Source organism: Lichenostomus cassidix, chromosome 5 (assembly GCF_008360975.1).
Source record: "Lichenostomus cassidix isolate B80296 chromosome 5, HeHo_3.0, whole genome shotgun sequence".
NCBI lineage: Eukaryota > Metazoa > Chordata > Aves > Passeriformes > Meliphagidae > Lichenostomus > Lichenostomus cassidix.
The window spans coordinates 39,131,321-39,145,837 of NC_139486.1; the positions used below are offsets into that span (position 1 = coordinate 39,131,321).

The 14,517-nt window shown below is 37.2% G+C and overlaps 1 protein-coding gene across 22 annotated transcripts in view; it reads left to right on the forward strand.

Moving 5' to 3' along the window:
• MADD (MAP kinase activating death domain) overlaps positions 1–14,517 on the forward strand; it is a 70,457-nt gene that overhangs the window by 54,266 nt on the left and 1,674 nt on the right. For 21 of the 22 annotated variants that reach the window (XM_085062538.1, XM_085062550.1, XM_085062541.1 and 18 more), the window contains 4 exons: positions 803–875; positions 2,815–2,921; positions 8,267–8,336; positions 13,209–13,255. In XM_085062538.1, the coding sequence (XP_084918664.1) occupies positions 803–875; positions 2,815–2,921; positions 8,267–8,336; positions 13,209–13,255 (297 nt within the window). The remainder of the gene's footprint in view (positions 1–802; positions 876–2,814; positions 2,922–8,266; positions 8,337–13,208; positions 13,256–14,517) is intronic. The other variant, XM_085062551.1, reaches the window with a different exon arrangement.

Here is a 14,517-nt window from a genome sequence, read left to right on the forward strand (position 1 = left end):
TTGTTGAACTTCATGAGGTTCACACAGACGCACCTCTCAAGCTTGCCAAGGTCCCTCTGGATGTTATCCCTTCCCTCCAGTGTGTCAATCACACCACACAGGTTGGTGTTGGCAGCAGCCCTGTTGAGGGTGCTCCCAGTCCCATTGCTTGTGTCACTGACAAAGGTGTTAAACAGCATTGGACCCAATACTGACACCCAGAGAATGCCACTTGTCACTGGTTTCCACTTGGATATTGAGCTGTTGATCCCAATTCTTTTGAGTTTGTCCATCTCTCAGATTGGTTTCTTTCTAGTATAGAGTAGCTCAGCCTTCTACGTGTCCTGTGTCTTGGGCTGTGCATAGAAAATTTTCTTGAATTTTGCTCAGAGATTATGGCTTAATCTCAGAGTTGAAGGAAGATGGAGAGAAGAATATGCCATAAGGAAACCAATATGAATAACAAAAAGATAGGTAATATTTGCATAACTAGCAGTATTGGTTGCTGGAAGCTGAAAGAAAGGGAGGAATTGTTTTGATGCTTTTTCTACAGTAAGAAACTGCATAAGCTTGATTAGAATGTGCCAACACATGAACTCTTGATTAGCTTGTGTGGTGAAATGCTATGGAATAGTTCTTCCATCTGAAATATATATATAAATACCAACCTGTAAATAGGTGTGCTTGAACTTTTATAGGCTTTTGGTCACTGTGCACCACATGGGGCTTGTTCTTTTTGTAGAATCTTAGAAACTTGCTGTTCTTTTCCCTCCCTTAGTAATTTGGATAAATAACATCGTATTGCTCTTCTTCTGTCTGCTAGTGTCGGGAACTATACTACTGTGTAAAAGACAGTATGGAGCGAGCAGCAGCACGACAGCAAAGCATTAAACCAGGTACAAGATTTTGAATGTTGGGAACATTTGTTGTTTAAGCTGCAATCAGCAAGTGTTTTTTAATTAATAACTTCTTTGAACATAATCTACTTTTACCTGGAAATCTTGGGGTGACCTTGTACATCCACATGCAAGTAGTAGACTGTTGTCTTTAGCTTGTCCTCTTTACCTCAGTCTCAAGACAGATAAAACCAAAACACCCTGTATGAAGAAGAGTTATATGTAAGGAGGATTAACTGCCAGTTAAATGATAACTAAAAAAGATTTTGAAACATCAGCTTCACTTTCTCTTCGTGGTTGGCTAACCACTGCTAATATTCCTGACTGAGACACAGAATGATGTTGTCCACTTTGTGTTTGGAATGGGGGCTAATAAATGTGATTGGTTTGTGTTACTGAATCTACAGTGATGAATCTGCAGCTTTCTGCAGTTTTTTTTGCAGATACTTACTGTGTATTGAAGTGCCTCATACTGGTGCAGGTCAAAAGGTGCACTTAAAGCAATGTCTTTATATCAATATTACTTCTCTAGTGTGGACATACATTAGTTTTGTATTGTCATCTGGGACAGGATAGTATGATTACACTGGTAAATTTTTTCTTGGCAAACGCCCCTTTCTTTTTCCTGTTGAGTCAAAAAGCCCTAGAAAAGTGGATTTGCAGTTTTCAAAGACTGAGTTCTTGTGAAGGCAGTTTTCCATTTTTCTTACTCCCCAGAGAGGAGCAGGGGCTCTATGTACTTGAGTAACAAACATGAAAGTGGCTTATTTTATACCTTCATAAGATGTTTTTTTCTCCTTTGCTGGAGTCTGTTTGCAGGTTCAGTGTAACATCAGGGTAACTGTGGCTTTGTGTTTTCAAGTTTGATATTTGTTGCAACTGTGTCATTTTTATCAAGTGGATTGTAGGAATCTGGGAGCTATGTTTTGAGATACAAGGCTATTTATGTGTGTCTTAGTGCTGTATCTAACTGATCCACATTTCATACTTAAAACTAGCATCAGTATGACTGAGAAAATGACTTGGGTTTGTATCTAGCATCCTAACTGTTCAACCTTCGACTAGCTGTTGGAGTTTAGAGCAGCTACTATTTTCTTCTTCATACCAGTTTAATTCCTCCTACTGGTTTAATTGCCCAATTTAATTCGAGAATGGGGAGGAAATACTGAACTTTCACTGAGGGTAGAGAAGGCGAGAGTGTATTTGGAAGGTATTTTAAGAATTGGGCAATGTTGTAGTATTAAAAATGTGTTTGAAAAGAGTTTGAATTGTGCAAAAAGCCATTCCTCAGAGCTTAGTGGTTCTGCAAAAAATGAGAATTTTTCAATAATTGTTTTAAGACAGCACTTTTCAGCTGAACTGAAAAATGCAAAAGAAACTATATAAAAATGCCTAGATTATTCACCTATTAATATCCTCTATTAAATTGTTATTATTTTAATCATGTTGACTTTTTAATTGCTAAAAGCTTAAAAAAACACCATGCAATGCAACTCACAAATGCAAGCGTCGTTTGTGCTCCTTATGTATCTGTACTTAAGACTATGCTCTCTGTGGCATTGAGTGATTGCAGTATCTTACTATGCAGAAATTAAATGTGGCATTTAAAGCAAGCCAACAATACCCCAATATGAAGTACAATAGATACAGAACGAACTGACATTGATGTTCCTTCATGTTATCAGAGTGAAATTTATTACAATGCTTACAATTCTAGTGATTCTCAGAAAGCTGTCATTAGTGAGTGGATTCACTGAAATGCTCCCTACTATGCAGTAGTGTCCTTTTGCTCTGGAATTAATAGGAATTATGTTTTTACTATTTTATGTTTCTCTTCCACATACCATGACTTGGCTGACCACTTTCTGCACTCTGTCTCTCTCTGGAATTTTTTTCTCTTTTTTTTTTTTCTTTTTTTTTTCCTTTATTGACATCACAGGTCCTGAGTTGGGTGGTGAGTTCCCTGTGCAGGATATGAAAACTGGTGAAGGAGGTCTTCTTCAGGTCACACTGGAAGGAATTAACCTGAAATTTATGCACAGTCAGGTATGAGGGAAATCTATGAGAAGACTGAGCATGAAGCTTTTTGCAGTGCGCCTTTATAGGTGTTTCCTCTTCCCAGAGTATCAGCAAGGACAAGGGATAGCTTGATGTGGGTAAAAACACTTAGGTATATTTACACTCAAACACACAAGCATGTATCAATATATGTATATGTAAAAACACACTGCAATTAAATATCTTCAGGAAAACTGTTAAAGATGTTGATACATCTTTCAGCTTCTTGTTTCTTGTGGTCTGAATGGTCTAAGCACAAAACAAACGTTAGCCAGTATAAAGGGACTGATCAATCAGAAAAACTGATCAATAGCAATCTAAGCTGCTATAATGCATCACACCATGAACAAATCCTCATTGCATAAGCAGGCAGCCTTAAAGATACAGTGTTTGAGTATTGCAGGTACAGAAGGCAGCCTTCTGCATTATATATATCTTATTTTAAAACTTTTGAAATTTTCTGTAGAATTTAGTATGAAAATAAAGTAGGAAATTGGCTCTTGATGTAGTTCACAAAAATAAGGAAAAACTACTGATTCCTTTTTCCTTCCAAATAGCAGATATTGTGGGCACAGAGGAAACACAAGTAGAATTGTCATTTCTTCCTTTCTCTGGATGTTGTTTCTGTTGCTTCCTTTGATCCTTGTTTTTTATTTTGCTTTGTGTTTTTTTGTTTTGCATATGATATTAAATGCATGCTATGCTAGATGGTAGAATCAATTTTTAGGGGAGAAGGGTATGTGTGTGTATGTGTGTGTGAGAGAAAGAGAGAAAGAAAGACAAGCTTCTGTCAGTTCTCTGTGGAGTGTTTTTTACTTTCCTCCTGACTAGACTTTCCTCCCCACATAAGCTTTGTTCTGCCTTGAGGATACATCAGTGTAGATCTCACTGGAGGTGCACATGAATCTCAAACACACATGCTCAGAATATTTAATGCTTCTCCCAAGGTCACAGCAGCACCATGTGCCACTTTGAGTTCATATATGCCAGTATAAGGAGTGGAGAGTTGTGAACCTCCCTCAGTTTTCTTGCTGTCTCTTACCATGGTAGAACCTGAACTGTGTCTGACCTGCTGCACAATTTCAAACCTACTCTGTGATGGAGCACTCTACTTGACTGAGTTTCTTTTTATTGGGTGTGTTGAAATACAAAGAACTATAAGAGGAAGTTATTAGTTGTACAGAATGAATTTTCATAGTTCTTGAAAATGGCAGGTCTAAAGCCTTTGAAAATTAAATCCTGATCTCAAAGCAACAGTTTGATATCCTTATAGATGGATATGATGGAAATGACTTTGTCCTAAGGTAAGGAGACATGATAGGAATGTTCTGTTTGCTACTTCTGCCAGAAGTCAAAAAAATTGTTGAGCTCAAACTGCTCATCTCTATGGAGACGACGCCATTTCATAAATGAAAAGGCAGGCACATTCACTTTTGCAGTCAGAAAAGATGTATGAAAAGATAGCCATGTCATCAGCAGCATGGGTTTTTAAGTGTAAGCAGGCATCTTCACAAGATGAAGACATTCAGTGTTAAGTACATAGTGAGCACACATGTATCTGTCCAAAAGAAAAACTCCAGATTCAAGCTTTTTTTTTTTTTTTTCTGGACGACTGGAATGAAATGCAGAAAGAAGCTTTAGGGAAACATGGTATTGATTGTTGGGATGGGACTGTCAGGAGCATTACTTTAATTTTGTACAACGGATGCTGAGACCTATGCTGCTACCAGCACTGATAGAATACCAGCTCTATCATATCCTTCCTTAGAGACAATGGTGTTCTGATTTGCTGTCTGTGATGAAAATTTCTCTCTCTCTTCTGGAGAAGAGTCTGTGCAGGTCAGACCCAGGACGTATGCCAGGAGTCTCCCTCTCCTGAAGGATTATTCCTTCTCTTCATCACTTTTCCAATGAAGCTGTAGCCAGATGAGTTGCCATTACTCAAGATGGATATTGAAACAAGTGGAGTTTTGGAAAATACACTGCATTTATTCAGTATTTTAAATTCTTGGTCTGTTAGATTATATTGCCAGCTGACTGGGGCATTCAGTACCATTTAGGGGATCTAAGATACATATCCTTGTTTTCCTTCTCAAATCAAAGTGTCTAGACAGATATCAAAAGTGTGTCATTTGAGGGTTTCTATAGAATGGACAACTGTAGCAGTTACATAAAGGACTCTTACTAGTTGCACCATGCAAAAAAACCCCTCCCTTCCAGTTTCATAATCTTTGGAGCTAAAGATGTTGGCATTTTTATTCTGACACCCATCAACCAGTCTGTTTTCTTAATGAGAGGTCTGATACTCCAGAGGATTTGTTCTTTCCAATTTTCATATACATTGTGTGAATTGCTGCCTCAGGTGATTGATTTCAGATTATGCATATAAGCAGCATTAAACCCAGGATCCTACAGCCACTTTTTGAAAGTTGAAAATGGAATTTTCTATTTCTCTTGAGTTTGGATGGGGATACTGACCAACAAAAGCCTTCAGGATCTGATCAGGCACAGCTTTCTCTTCATCTTCCTCTCCTCACTTAATATAAAGGCCCTGTTCTTGGCAATCTTTGCAAGTATTCTTTTCAGTATTGTGGCTTACTAGTATAAGGGATTTCTACTGCTCTGCTTGATTGGACATAATAGAATTCATTTAGAACATAGGAAGAGGGGTTTCCACTTTTCAAAAGGAAAGTGCAAATGGAATCTATTTGAGAAGACTGAACATACTGCTTCAGTGTGGAGCTTGCTGTTATGAAACTGTTTTTGAAGACTCTTGATTGCGGTGTGTGTACTTTCTTACCGTCTTGTGAATTCCATAGGAAATGTCTCAGATGCATGGTGGGACAAGCTGTTATTGACATGTGAGAATTGTCTTTAGTGTTCACAGATTGTGAACCATGCTCACCATGCTGCAGCACAAGTAAGTTTAAGAATAAAAGGTTTGAAAGTCTGTCTGTGCTTAGCAGGTCAGAGGATGTTCTTTAGAATAGGGAGGAATCAAGTGTACCTGTGGCATTGGCAGATTATTCTGCATTCACATCTACAAACCATGTTGTAATATTGGGTCTCAGTAGCCTGTGCCCATTACGAGTATTTCTGTGTCAAAAATAGATGGAAACTTAATAAGATGCATAAGTCACATGCCCATCTACATTAGGATCCACAGTGAGTGCTCTGTCTTGAGGAACCACAGTTTCCTTAGGGTAAGTAACTGCTATTTCCTTTATGTGCATTTTCTGATGGCATGAGAGGAGAGCATCTCTGTCCCTTAAACAATATAGAAAGAAATTGCCCTTTAACACATATCTTCTGAAAATGGATTGTAATAGTGACAAATTCAATAAATTCTCATCTTGCTCATAGCTCTTGTGGGAATGCAGCACTCCATAACATTAACTCAGATTGTGAGCACCTGGGGCAGTCTAGTCTCTTAGGCAGTTTTACTCTTCCCAAATAAAATGGCCAGTGTTTTGCCCGAGCTGTCCTATTGAGTTTCTGGATTTTTGTACTTCAGACTACTAGCAAAAACTTTTCACAGAAAAGCTTACAGAAAAATAGAACCAAGTGCAATAAAGAAAGTATTCTGTTATTGACTTGTTTATTCTGTAAGTGTACTTCAAAAAGTAAAATGTTTTTGACCAACTAAACTGATATAGAATGTGAATGAAAAGAAGCAAACAAAAAACCAATGGGATTAAGTCTCCCTTCCCTTGAGTGCTTGAACATACGCAGAAAGCAAGCTTCAGATTTTTGTTAAACTAAGTGGAAGTTTTGGTTTTTTATGCTGAATGAAAAATATCCCAGGTCTGTTGGTTAGTCCTCTGCCAATAAAAATCATAACAAAATCCCTTTGACTTGAAAATCAACATGTCTTATCTCAGTTTTATGGTGCACTTACTGATCTCTCTTAATACAGACAAGTCTCTTAAAAAAAACCCCACAACAATTTCTGTTGTTGACTTCCTTTGTCTTTCTTGCGTAGCATATAATGCATGACTACATTGATGTTGCTAATGTGGGATTCAGGAGGGTTGCAGAGTTCTCCTTTCCCTTCTTTCCAAGACAGTGAAGTTTCTCCAGTACCATTTTAAAAAAAGGTCCTGAGATCATGGTGTCATAAATGTGTAGGCACCAAAAGTATCAAACCGTACTACCGTAATACAGTTTTGCAAGGACCTCTCTAAGGTGTTTGACGTTAGGCACTCTTGAGTATTAGGGCAATGTTGCTCTTAGTGTTTCTCTTGCCTTGAAAAGCAAGTCTACCAGAAACTGGAATATGGATTTGATTCCTTCTAGAACTTGCTACAGCTTCATATGTCTATGTGCTGACTTGGGCCCTTTTGGAGATGTGCATGTAAGAAGGGGCTATTTTGTATCTTCAAATAGATTGGATATTAAACAAACTCATTATGCAAAGAGAACTTGTTTATTCACGCAATCTTGGCATTTATGTTCTGGACTGAAAAACCTCATCATGTAGTTCAACTGCTTTTGTCTTTGGGGTTCATGTATGTAAAACATGAGTTTTAGGCAGGTTTGTTTTCTAAATGACTTGCTTAACTGGCAGAGCTGTATGTGAAGTGACCAAACCATAGAGAAGGGTCCAAACTCTCCCATCCTGCTTAAAGCAGAAAACTGGTACTGACTGTTATAAGGAGATAGTTCCAAGAGTAATGCTGAAGATTATATGTCATAAACTCTAGTAAAACCTTACATGGCAGATTGGTCAGGGAGAAGAAAGGTTAGTGGTTCCTAATTGGATTCAGTTTGACTACTGGATAGGTTAGGAGGATCAGTATCAGGATGGGAAGTATAGTGCCCCTTACCTGCCCTCTGTGCTGGAGGAGGATGCATGGAGGGGCAGAAACTACTTGGGATGGATCAGAGGCTACAAATAGTGCCAAATTTGGGAGCCAGCTTTATTCTCGTCCCCCTCTTTTGCTGTATTTCAGGTGTGTTGGTATTCTTTTTGCAATAACTCATTTGAGTGCCTGAAGGGGTAGCAATGTTGGATATGTCAGAGTTACTAACTCCTTCGTTTCTCTTCCATGCTTTCTCCTCCTGCAAGGAGCGGAAGGTACTTCATCTTCTGCTGTCTTCGCTTCTTAGCACTTTTAAGTTTTTTGTTGATTTCTAGCATTGTGGCAAGTTTGTCTTCTGAATATTTATTTCACCCTTTATTTATATATTAAACTTTAAATGAACTGGTAGTGTATGCTATAAAACTTCAGATTGTATCTGTTGTGATGATGTTTTTGTTTAATTTTGATTTTTAGGTTAAAAAAACCCCAAACCCAACTAATTTTATGTTACTTTTCCTCCTGTTTTTGTAGGTTTTCATAGAGCTGAATCACATTAAAAAGTGCAATACTGTGCGAGGAGTCTTTGTCCTGGAGGAATTTGGTAATTACATTATTTTGATATTAGGTCTGTACTCACATGGCAGTAACTCAAATTTCCAGTCTACAGATTCAGAGTTGCACTGCAATTTCAATGATGGGAGAGAATGTAGATTGCATAAAAGAAGTTGCCTGAGAGATAGGTGACTTTACAGAAAAATTTTTAAAACACATTAATTTTTATCTTATTAAGACTTGTGATCTAAGTCCTTTTTGTTACTAGACAGAGAAAATGTCCTGAGTCTTCTAAAACGAACAAAACCAGACTTGGATGTGTGTGGGAATTTTCTTTGTTATGTTCCTTTTTTCATCTGAGAAACCTCTTTTTTATGCAGAATTTAAAGCTGATCTTTCTCAATGCACCATGCATTCATTACAAAGAATTACTTTTAATTGCAAAGCTTTCTTTTAGCTCTAGGTGTAGTTTAATTTTTGTTGAATGGAGCAGAAGCTGTTTTGTCAGGTTGTACTTTATGCTGTGATTTTTGTTTTAGAGCATGAGTAGAAAAGTAAATGTTAAGGAGAACAGAGAGTTTGTGCTATTTTGGTTAGTTATTGCTATTGCATATCTGCCTACACCAGAGTCTGGGGAAGATTTCAGATGTGTTAGTGTCAGTCACATTATTCTTAACTGGGGTCTGAAAAAATGAATGACTTCAGATGCAGCTCTCTGGAAGGGTGATCCACACACTTCTCTTGAAATCCCAATTGGTTTATTCTTCCAGCCAGGCATTTGTTTAGGTCTTAGGAGTATGTTTGAAACATAAAAAAATAAGCTAAAATGTAAAACGTAATAGATCAGCATACGTACTTTGGCCATTAATCAAAATCTGAATCAGCAGCTCCCATTACCAAGACTCTCTTTGTTACTTGGTACTGTGAATAGAATGTTCTGGCTGAGGGATTCTCCCTTAAATTATAGAAGACAATTAATATGAGATTTCTGAAAGTAATGTCTTTGTCCATAAAAATGTGTTGTCACCTTTGGGTGACACAAAGTTCTAAGTGATAAAACCTTTCTGACTGGTGCAGTTTGCTTGTTGTTTACCATAAATCTCCCAGGTATTTCAGATTTGGATTCATGAACAGTTTGTTCCCATTTTCTGAAAATGTTGTTAGTGGTTCAAATAAATAGTTCTGTATATTTAAACCACAAAAATTTTCTAATAGTTTAGATGTTCATAAGTTCTGTTCAATTTATTTTCCTTTGATACCATGTTTTCACTCTGATGGGTGTGATTCATTTTACTACTTATAGAAATTTCTTAAGTAGGTAAAAGATTATTAATGGGTTTTACAAAGATGAGAATTCAGAAGATGTAAAATTAGCTTAAAGGATGGCTTCAGCTTCTGAAATCTTTAACTTGAAAGAGATTACCTGGATCAGAAATTAATTTTGGATATTTTTTTGAGATTTTAGTGCAAAGTATTTCTTTTAATTGTTTGCATCACACAAAAAGAAAGACAGTGTTTGACTTGGTTATTTCTAGTTAATTTGTATTGATGACTCTGTAACACAGCACTTAGCCCCTAATTAATGTCTTTATTAAATGTAAGAAAGAGTACTTTTTTTTTTTTTTTTACGAAAGATTTTGTAATCAAGGCCTTACTGCAAAAGCTAGAATTGTCAAATGGAACTTATAAAAAGGGTAATTTTAAGAAGTAATTAAAAATAAACTGGGAGTTGAAATATACAAGCAAAAACTGAGAAATTAAACCACTTGAGTTAAAAATATCCTCTCTCACAAAATAGAGGTCACAGACAGGAACCAATTTATATGTACCAAATGAGATAGACAATTGGCCTTTCCAGCTAATACGGAGAAAGAAAAAAGAAAGAAGGATGTAGCAGGGCAGCTAACTTTTTGTCTTGTGCAGAGAATAGAGTCTGCCTTGGAGCTGTTTTTTAAATTGTTGTAAAGGTGAGAAGATATGACAATCTGTCCTGTTCAAGATAAATTACCATGTTTGGTAGTCATAGATTGAAAGCATTCAGTAAAAACTTGCTCAGACTTCGTAAGAATCAAATTATTTAGCTGTGTTAAACGTTGTGAACCTTGCCATCAGATCCATTATAGCAGGAGCATATTGCAGTAGTAGATGCTCTTAGAAAGATAGAGTCTGGTAAGTGTGCATACTCCAGTCTGATGGGAAATACTTCAGTACAAGATTTTGGTTTTACCAATTATGAGTGCTCCAAATTAGTGATAGCACAGCAGGAGATTAAAGGTCTGTTTGTGTTAATGCTGGGTTTAGATGGCAGCATCAAAGTTGGACTTGCGGTTTCAGAGTAGGATGTAAGCAGAAGTTCAGGAATTGTGTCCCACAAATGAAAGTGTAAATTTAAGTAAGTGAGGAAATGTAAGGTTCTTCCCTCTGGAATTTGAGTTACTGCTGTGTACTTGTGCTTTACTTTCTTGTGGCCCCTTCGCCGCTGCTATGAAAACCTTCATTCTCCAGCAGGTAAAGTGATGTCCCCTAAACTCATTTTGTGGTAGCACCATATTTTCATTTACAGGACTAAAGGCTGCAGGATGGTGCTTAATAATTCATCCACTCAGTTCAAGAGCATCAGGAATAACTTTTAATGTTAGAAGAAAAGTGCTTTTGCTAATCTCTCAGTTTGAGGCTTGAAGCTTTGGAGGCTTGGGTCTTTGGGTTTTTTCTTGTTGTTGTGGTGGGGGTTTTTTTTCTTTTTTTTTTTTTTGGCTTTTTTGTGGGAGGGCAGTTTCTTTTTTCCTTGCTTCTTTTTTCTTTGTATTCTGCAGCAGTAGTGCTTTGACTTCTATGTGTGTAAATGCAAACCCACTCTTCTTAATCTTCCTAACTCAGTCCTCTCAGGAGAATTTTCTGCATTGGAAGGACTGTGAAGGAGTACTTTACTTAAAGACAAGGCAACTTACTGTGAAGTGGAGAGACAGTACCTTGCCTAGGTGCCCTCCTGTTCCCTCTCTTCCTATTCTGTTATGATACAGGACTTTACAGCTTCCCTTCTCTCCTTCCCTCGTGGCACAAGGTCCTTACAGCTTTCCCTTCCTGCTTTTTGAAGAGTATATGAACAGTTGTATGTTATCCAGTGGGCAGTGAGACTTACACAGCTGTAAAAGTCCTAGCCTATTTGGCTGTGCACCAGCCTCACTCCCACCTTTGTCCCCTGGTGACATGGAGTTAATGTGGAACATCTGGTGCCAACGGGTAAGGTAGCTTGGATGTGCACCTCCTTATCTCCCCAGCTTTAGTCTCTGGTATCACTGGAGCAGTGCAGCCTGGGTGTGCACTTCCCTTCTTGCTCAACTCTTAATGTAACTGCCAACTCCAAGGAGAGTGAGAGTTGAAAAATAAGACAAAAATATTACATTACTTTTTACTGTCATACTCTGTACTTTTCAATAGAGTTTCTTTCAAGAATGACAATGCCATGATATACAAGACTTAGTAGGTACTGGTTTATATTTTGATATCTAGACCCAGTCTGCACTGCCTACTTTTGGCCCTTTAGAGTGTGATCCGTCTCCTTCTCCAGCATTTAGCTGTGTCATAACATAGTTGAAGAGATGACATCTGCATGGATAGGTTCTGTTGTGGACTTTTCCTGGTTCTTCCTACTGAACTCATCTGCCTCTGTTTCTTTTCTTGTCACCAGTACTATGTGTAATAAAACATTTATCCTTCCTTTATGAACCTGGAATGACTTGGTTTTGCATACTTTCTGTACTGCTTCTTCTAAATTCTTTTGTTGTGACACAGAAATTTCATGGCAAATTTCAGCTATTCTGGAAAGGAAGTATTCAGAGTTGGTTGTGGTATTCCCCTGATCTTAACATTTTAAATTTGCCAGCTGTATGTTCTAGTGTGGTCTTTGTTCTCTTCTGGTGATTTACCATGGTATCTGTTCATAACATTTGCAGACTGAGTATGGGCCAAAGGCACAGTTCAGATGCACTGCACGCAACAGGATGGTTACAGTTTGCTTTTTATTCATTCCACAGTGAGAACAAAAGACAAATTGCCTTTAGCTATGTTATGCCAGTTTCCTTTATATCAGCTTGAGGCAGTGCAAGGGAATAAGATCAGATTTTCTGGATAATAGATTTTTTTCGTCAGTGTCCTAATTCTTTTTATATAAAGATTTCTATAAATCCAGCCAGCCTGGTATTTTAAGAATACATGTCACTGAATTCAGCATTTTATTTTAAGGCAACTCATATAAAAAACTATGAGTGTTTTCATTGAGTTTGTCAGATAAATACCATCACACACATCCTATACAGGAAAAAAATATCTTGAGAAACTTAAAATAGCTCGAAATAGTCTTCCAGTTTAGAACATTTTCTCCGTCACCTCCCTTTTTTCTCCCTAAATTTCACTAGCTTACTATACAGTGTCCCATCAGTTATTTTGAGATCAGTTGTTCAGCAGAGAAGGATTCAAACATCTCAAGGGTAAAATCTCTGGGACTCATATAATGACAAATTCCTGTGAAATTTTTGGGTTATGTTTTATTGTAGTAGACATTAGGTGTATTTTGTCATTAAGCATATTTTTTCATTATTTTTACTGTGTAGCAGGAATAAAATGAGAAAAGCCAAAGTCTATAAGAACCATCAAATATCTGCTGTGCCAAACAGAGGCAGTGAAAATTGTTGCCAGCTTGAGTAATTTATTAGGACATTACCAGTATCTTCTAAGGATATATGAAATGTAAATAAAAATAAGTCAAAGAATCTAGAAGTGAGGGATAGTTAGGTGCCCTGTACCTGCACCTGCTGTCTGTCTGCATCCCTTCCCTTTCCTATGGGAACGTTGTGCTATTCCTTTCCCATTTGCCTCTCGTTTTTTGAACTTTTTGTTTTGTCTCTTGCCCGTCCGGTTTTAGTTCCTGAAACTAAAGAAGTGGTGAGCCACAAGTACAAGACGCCAATGGTGAGTCAACTGTGATGCCTCTGGTGGTTCTCTAGAGGATGTATCTTTACATTTTCATGTGGAGAAAAGAGTTACATTGAGACTGCAGGATTTATGGTGAAACACCAGCTGTTCTTCATGATGTTTTCATTAGGGGGAGACAACAAAACTCAGTGATTGTTTTATCTGTGAAGTGGGAGGAACTCACCAGTAGTGCAGAAAGCACTATCTCCTTTTTTAAGACAGATAAAGATGCAAGGTAGCCAATTTGGCATTGAACTTTAGCGCAATAAAAGCTGGTGGAACTGTTAATTTTAAGACACTGCAGAACACAATCCTTAATCCATAGAACCGATGCAAAGGGAGACTACTTCCTAGGAACATAATGATTGTTCACAGTTTATGAAAAGTTCCCATTTCCTCATGAGCAATGAGAACAGTACAAATATTGATTCCTGCTGTATAGATGAATTATTGTTGTAGTTTAATGTTCAGTTTTGATAATGCTTTTGTGAACACCAGCAGTTAATAATGATACTTAGCACTTTCATACATGATCAGGCCTATATGCACTTACGAGGAAGAAATAGAAACCAGTTATTGTAATCAGAACTTTCAGAAATTTCTTCAGTTTATGTCTGAACTGCAGTGTGCACATTTGGTGATACATGGAAACTCAGTCCTTCAAGAGAAGAGAGAGCAGAATTATTTGAAGAAGCTGGAAATGTTTTAGAGCAAAATTCTTAGAACATATGTTGTTTAAGAAGCAAATAGCTGTATCTGTTAGTAAGAACAGCCAGCTTAATGGAACAAGAAGTATTTTATAGAAGTGTTTTAGCTTGTACTATAATACAGCAAAATATGTTGTTATGCTTATTACCTTTACAAAGATTTTAAATGTCAGTTTACAGGCCAAGAATTTTTAAGATCACCAGAATAGCTGGTATTAGAACTAGTATATAAATTAAGTCTAAGCCTTATCTTCACTGAATTGTGCTGCCAGTCACATGGTAAAAGAGGATTTTTGGTTAAATAATAGCACAGTTAATGAGTTAAATAATTGTAAAACTTAGTATTGCTGTGTGAAACCCTCTCTTTAGTTAGCTCTTTCAGCCCCTCCCAGAAAATGTCTTGTAACTTCATACAACAGACCAAAAGCAAATATGTAGAATGTTTTTTCCTAAAGCCAGCTGGCCAACTTTCTAGCTTAGCATACCATTCTTAAAAAATATTAAATCATACTGTTAAGCAACTAATGTTTTTATCCCAAAGGGATTTTTTAG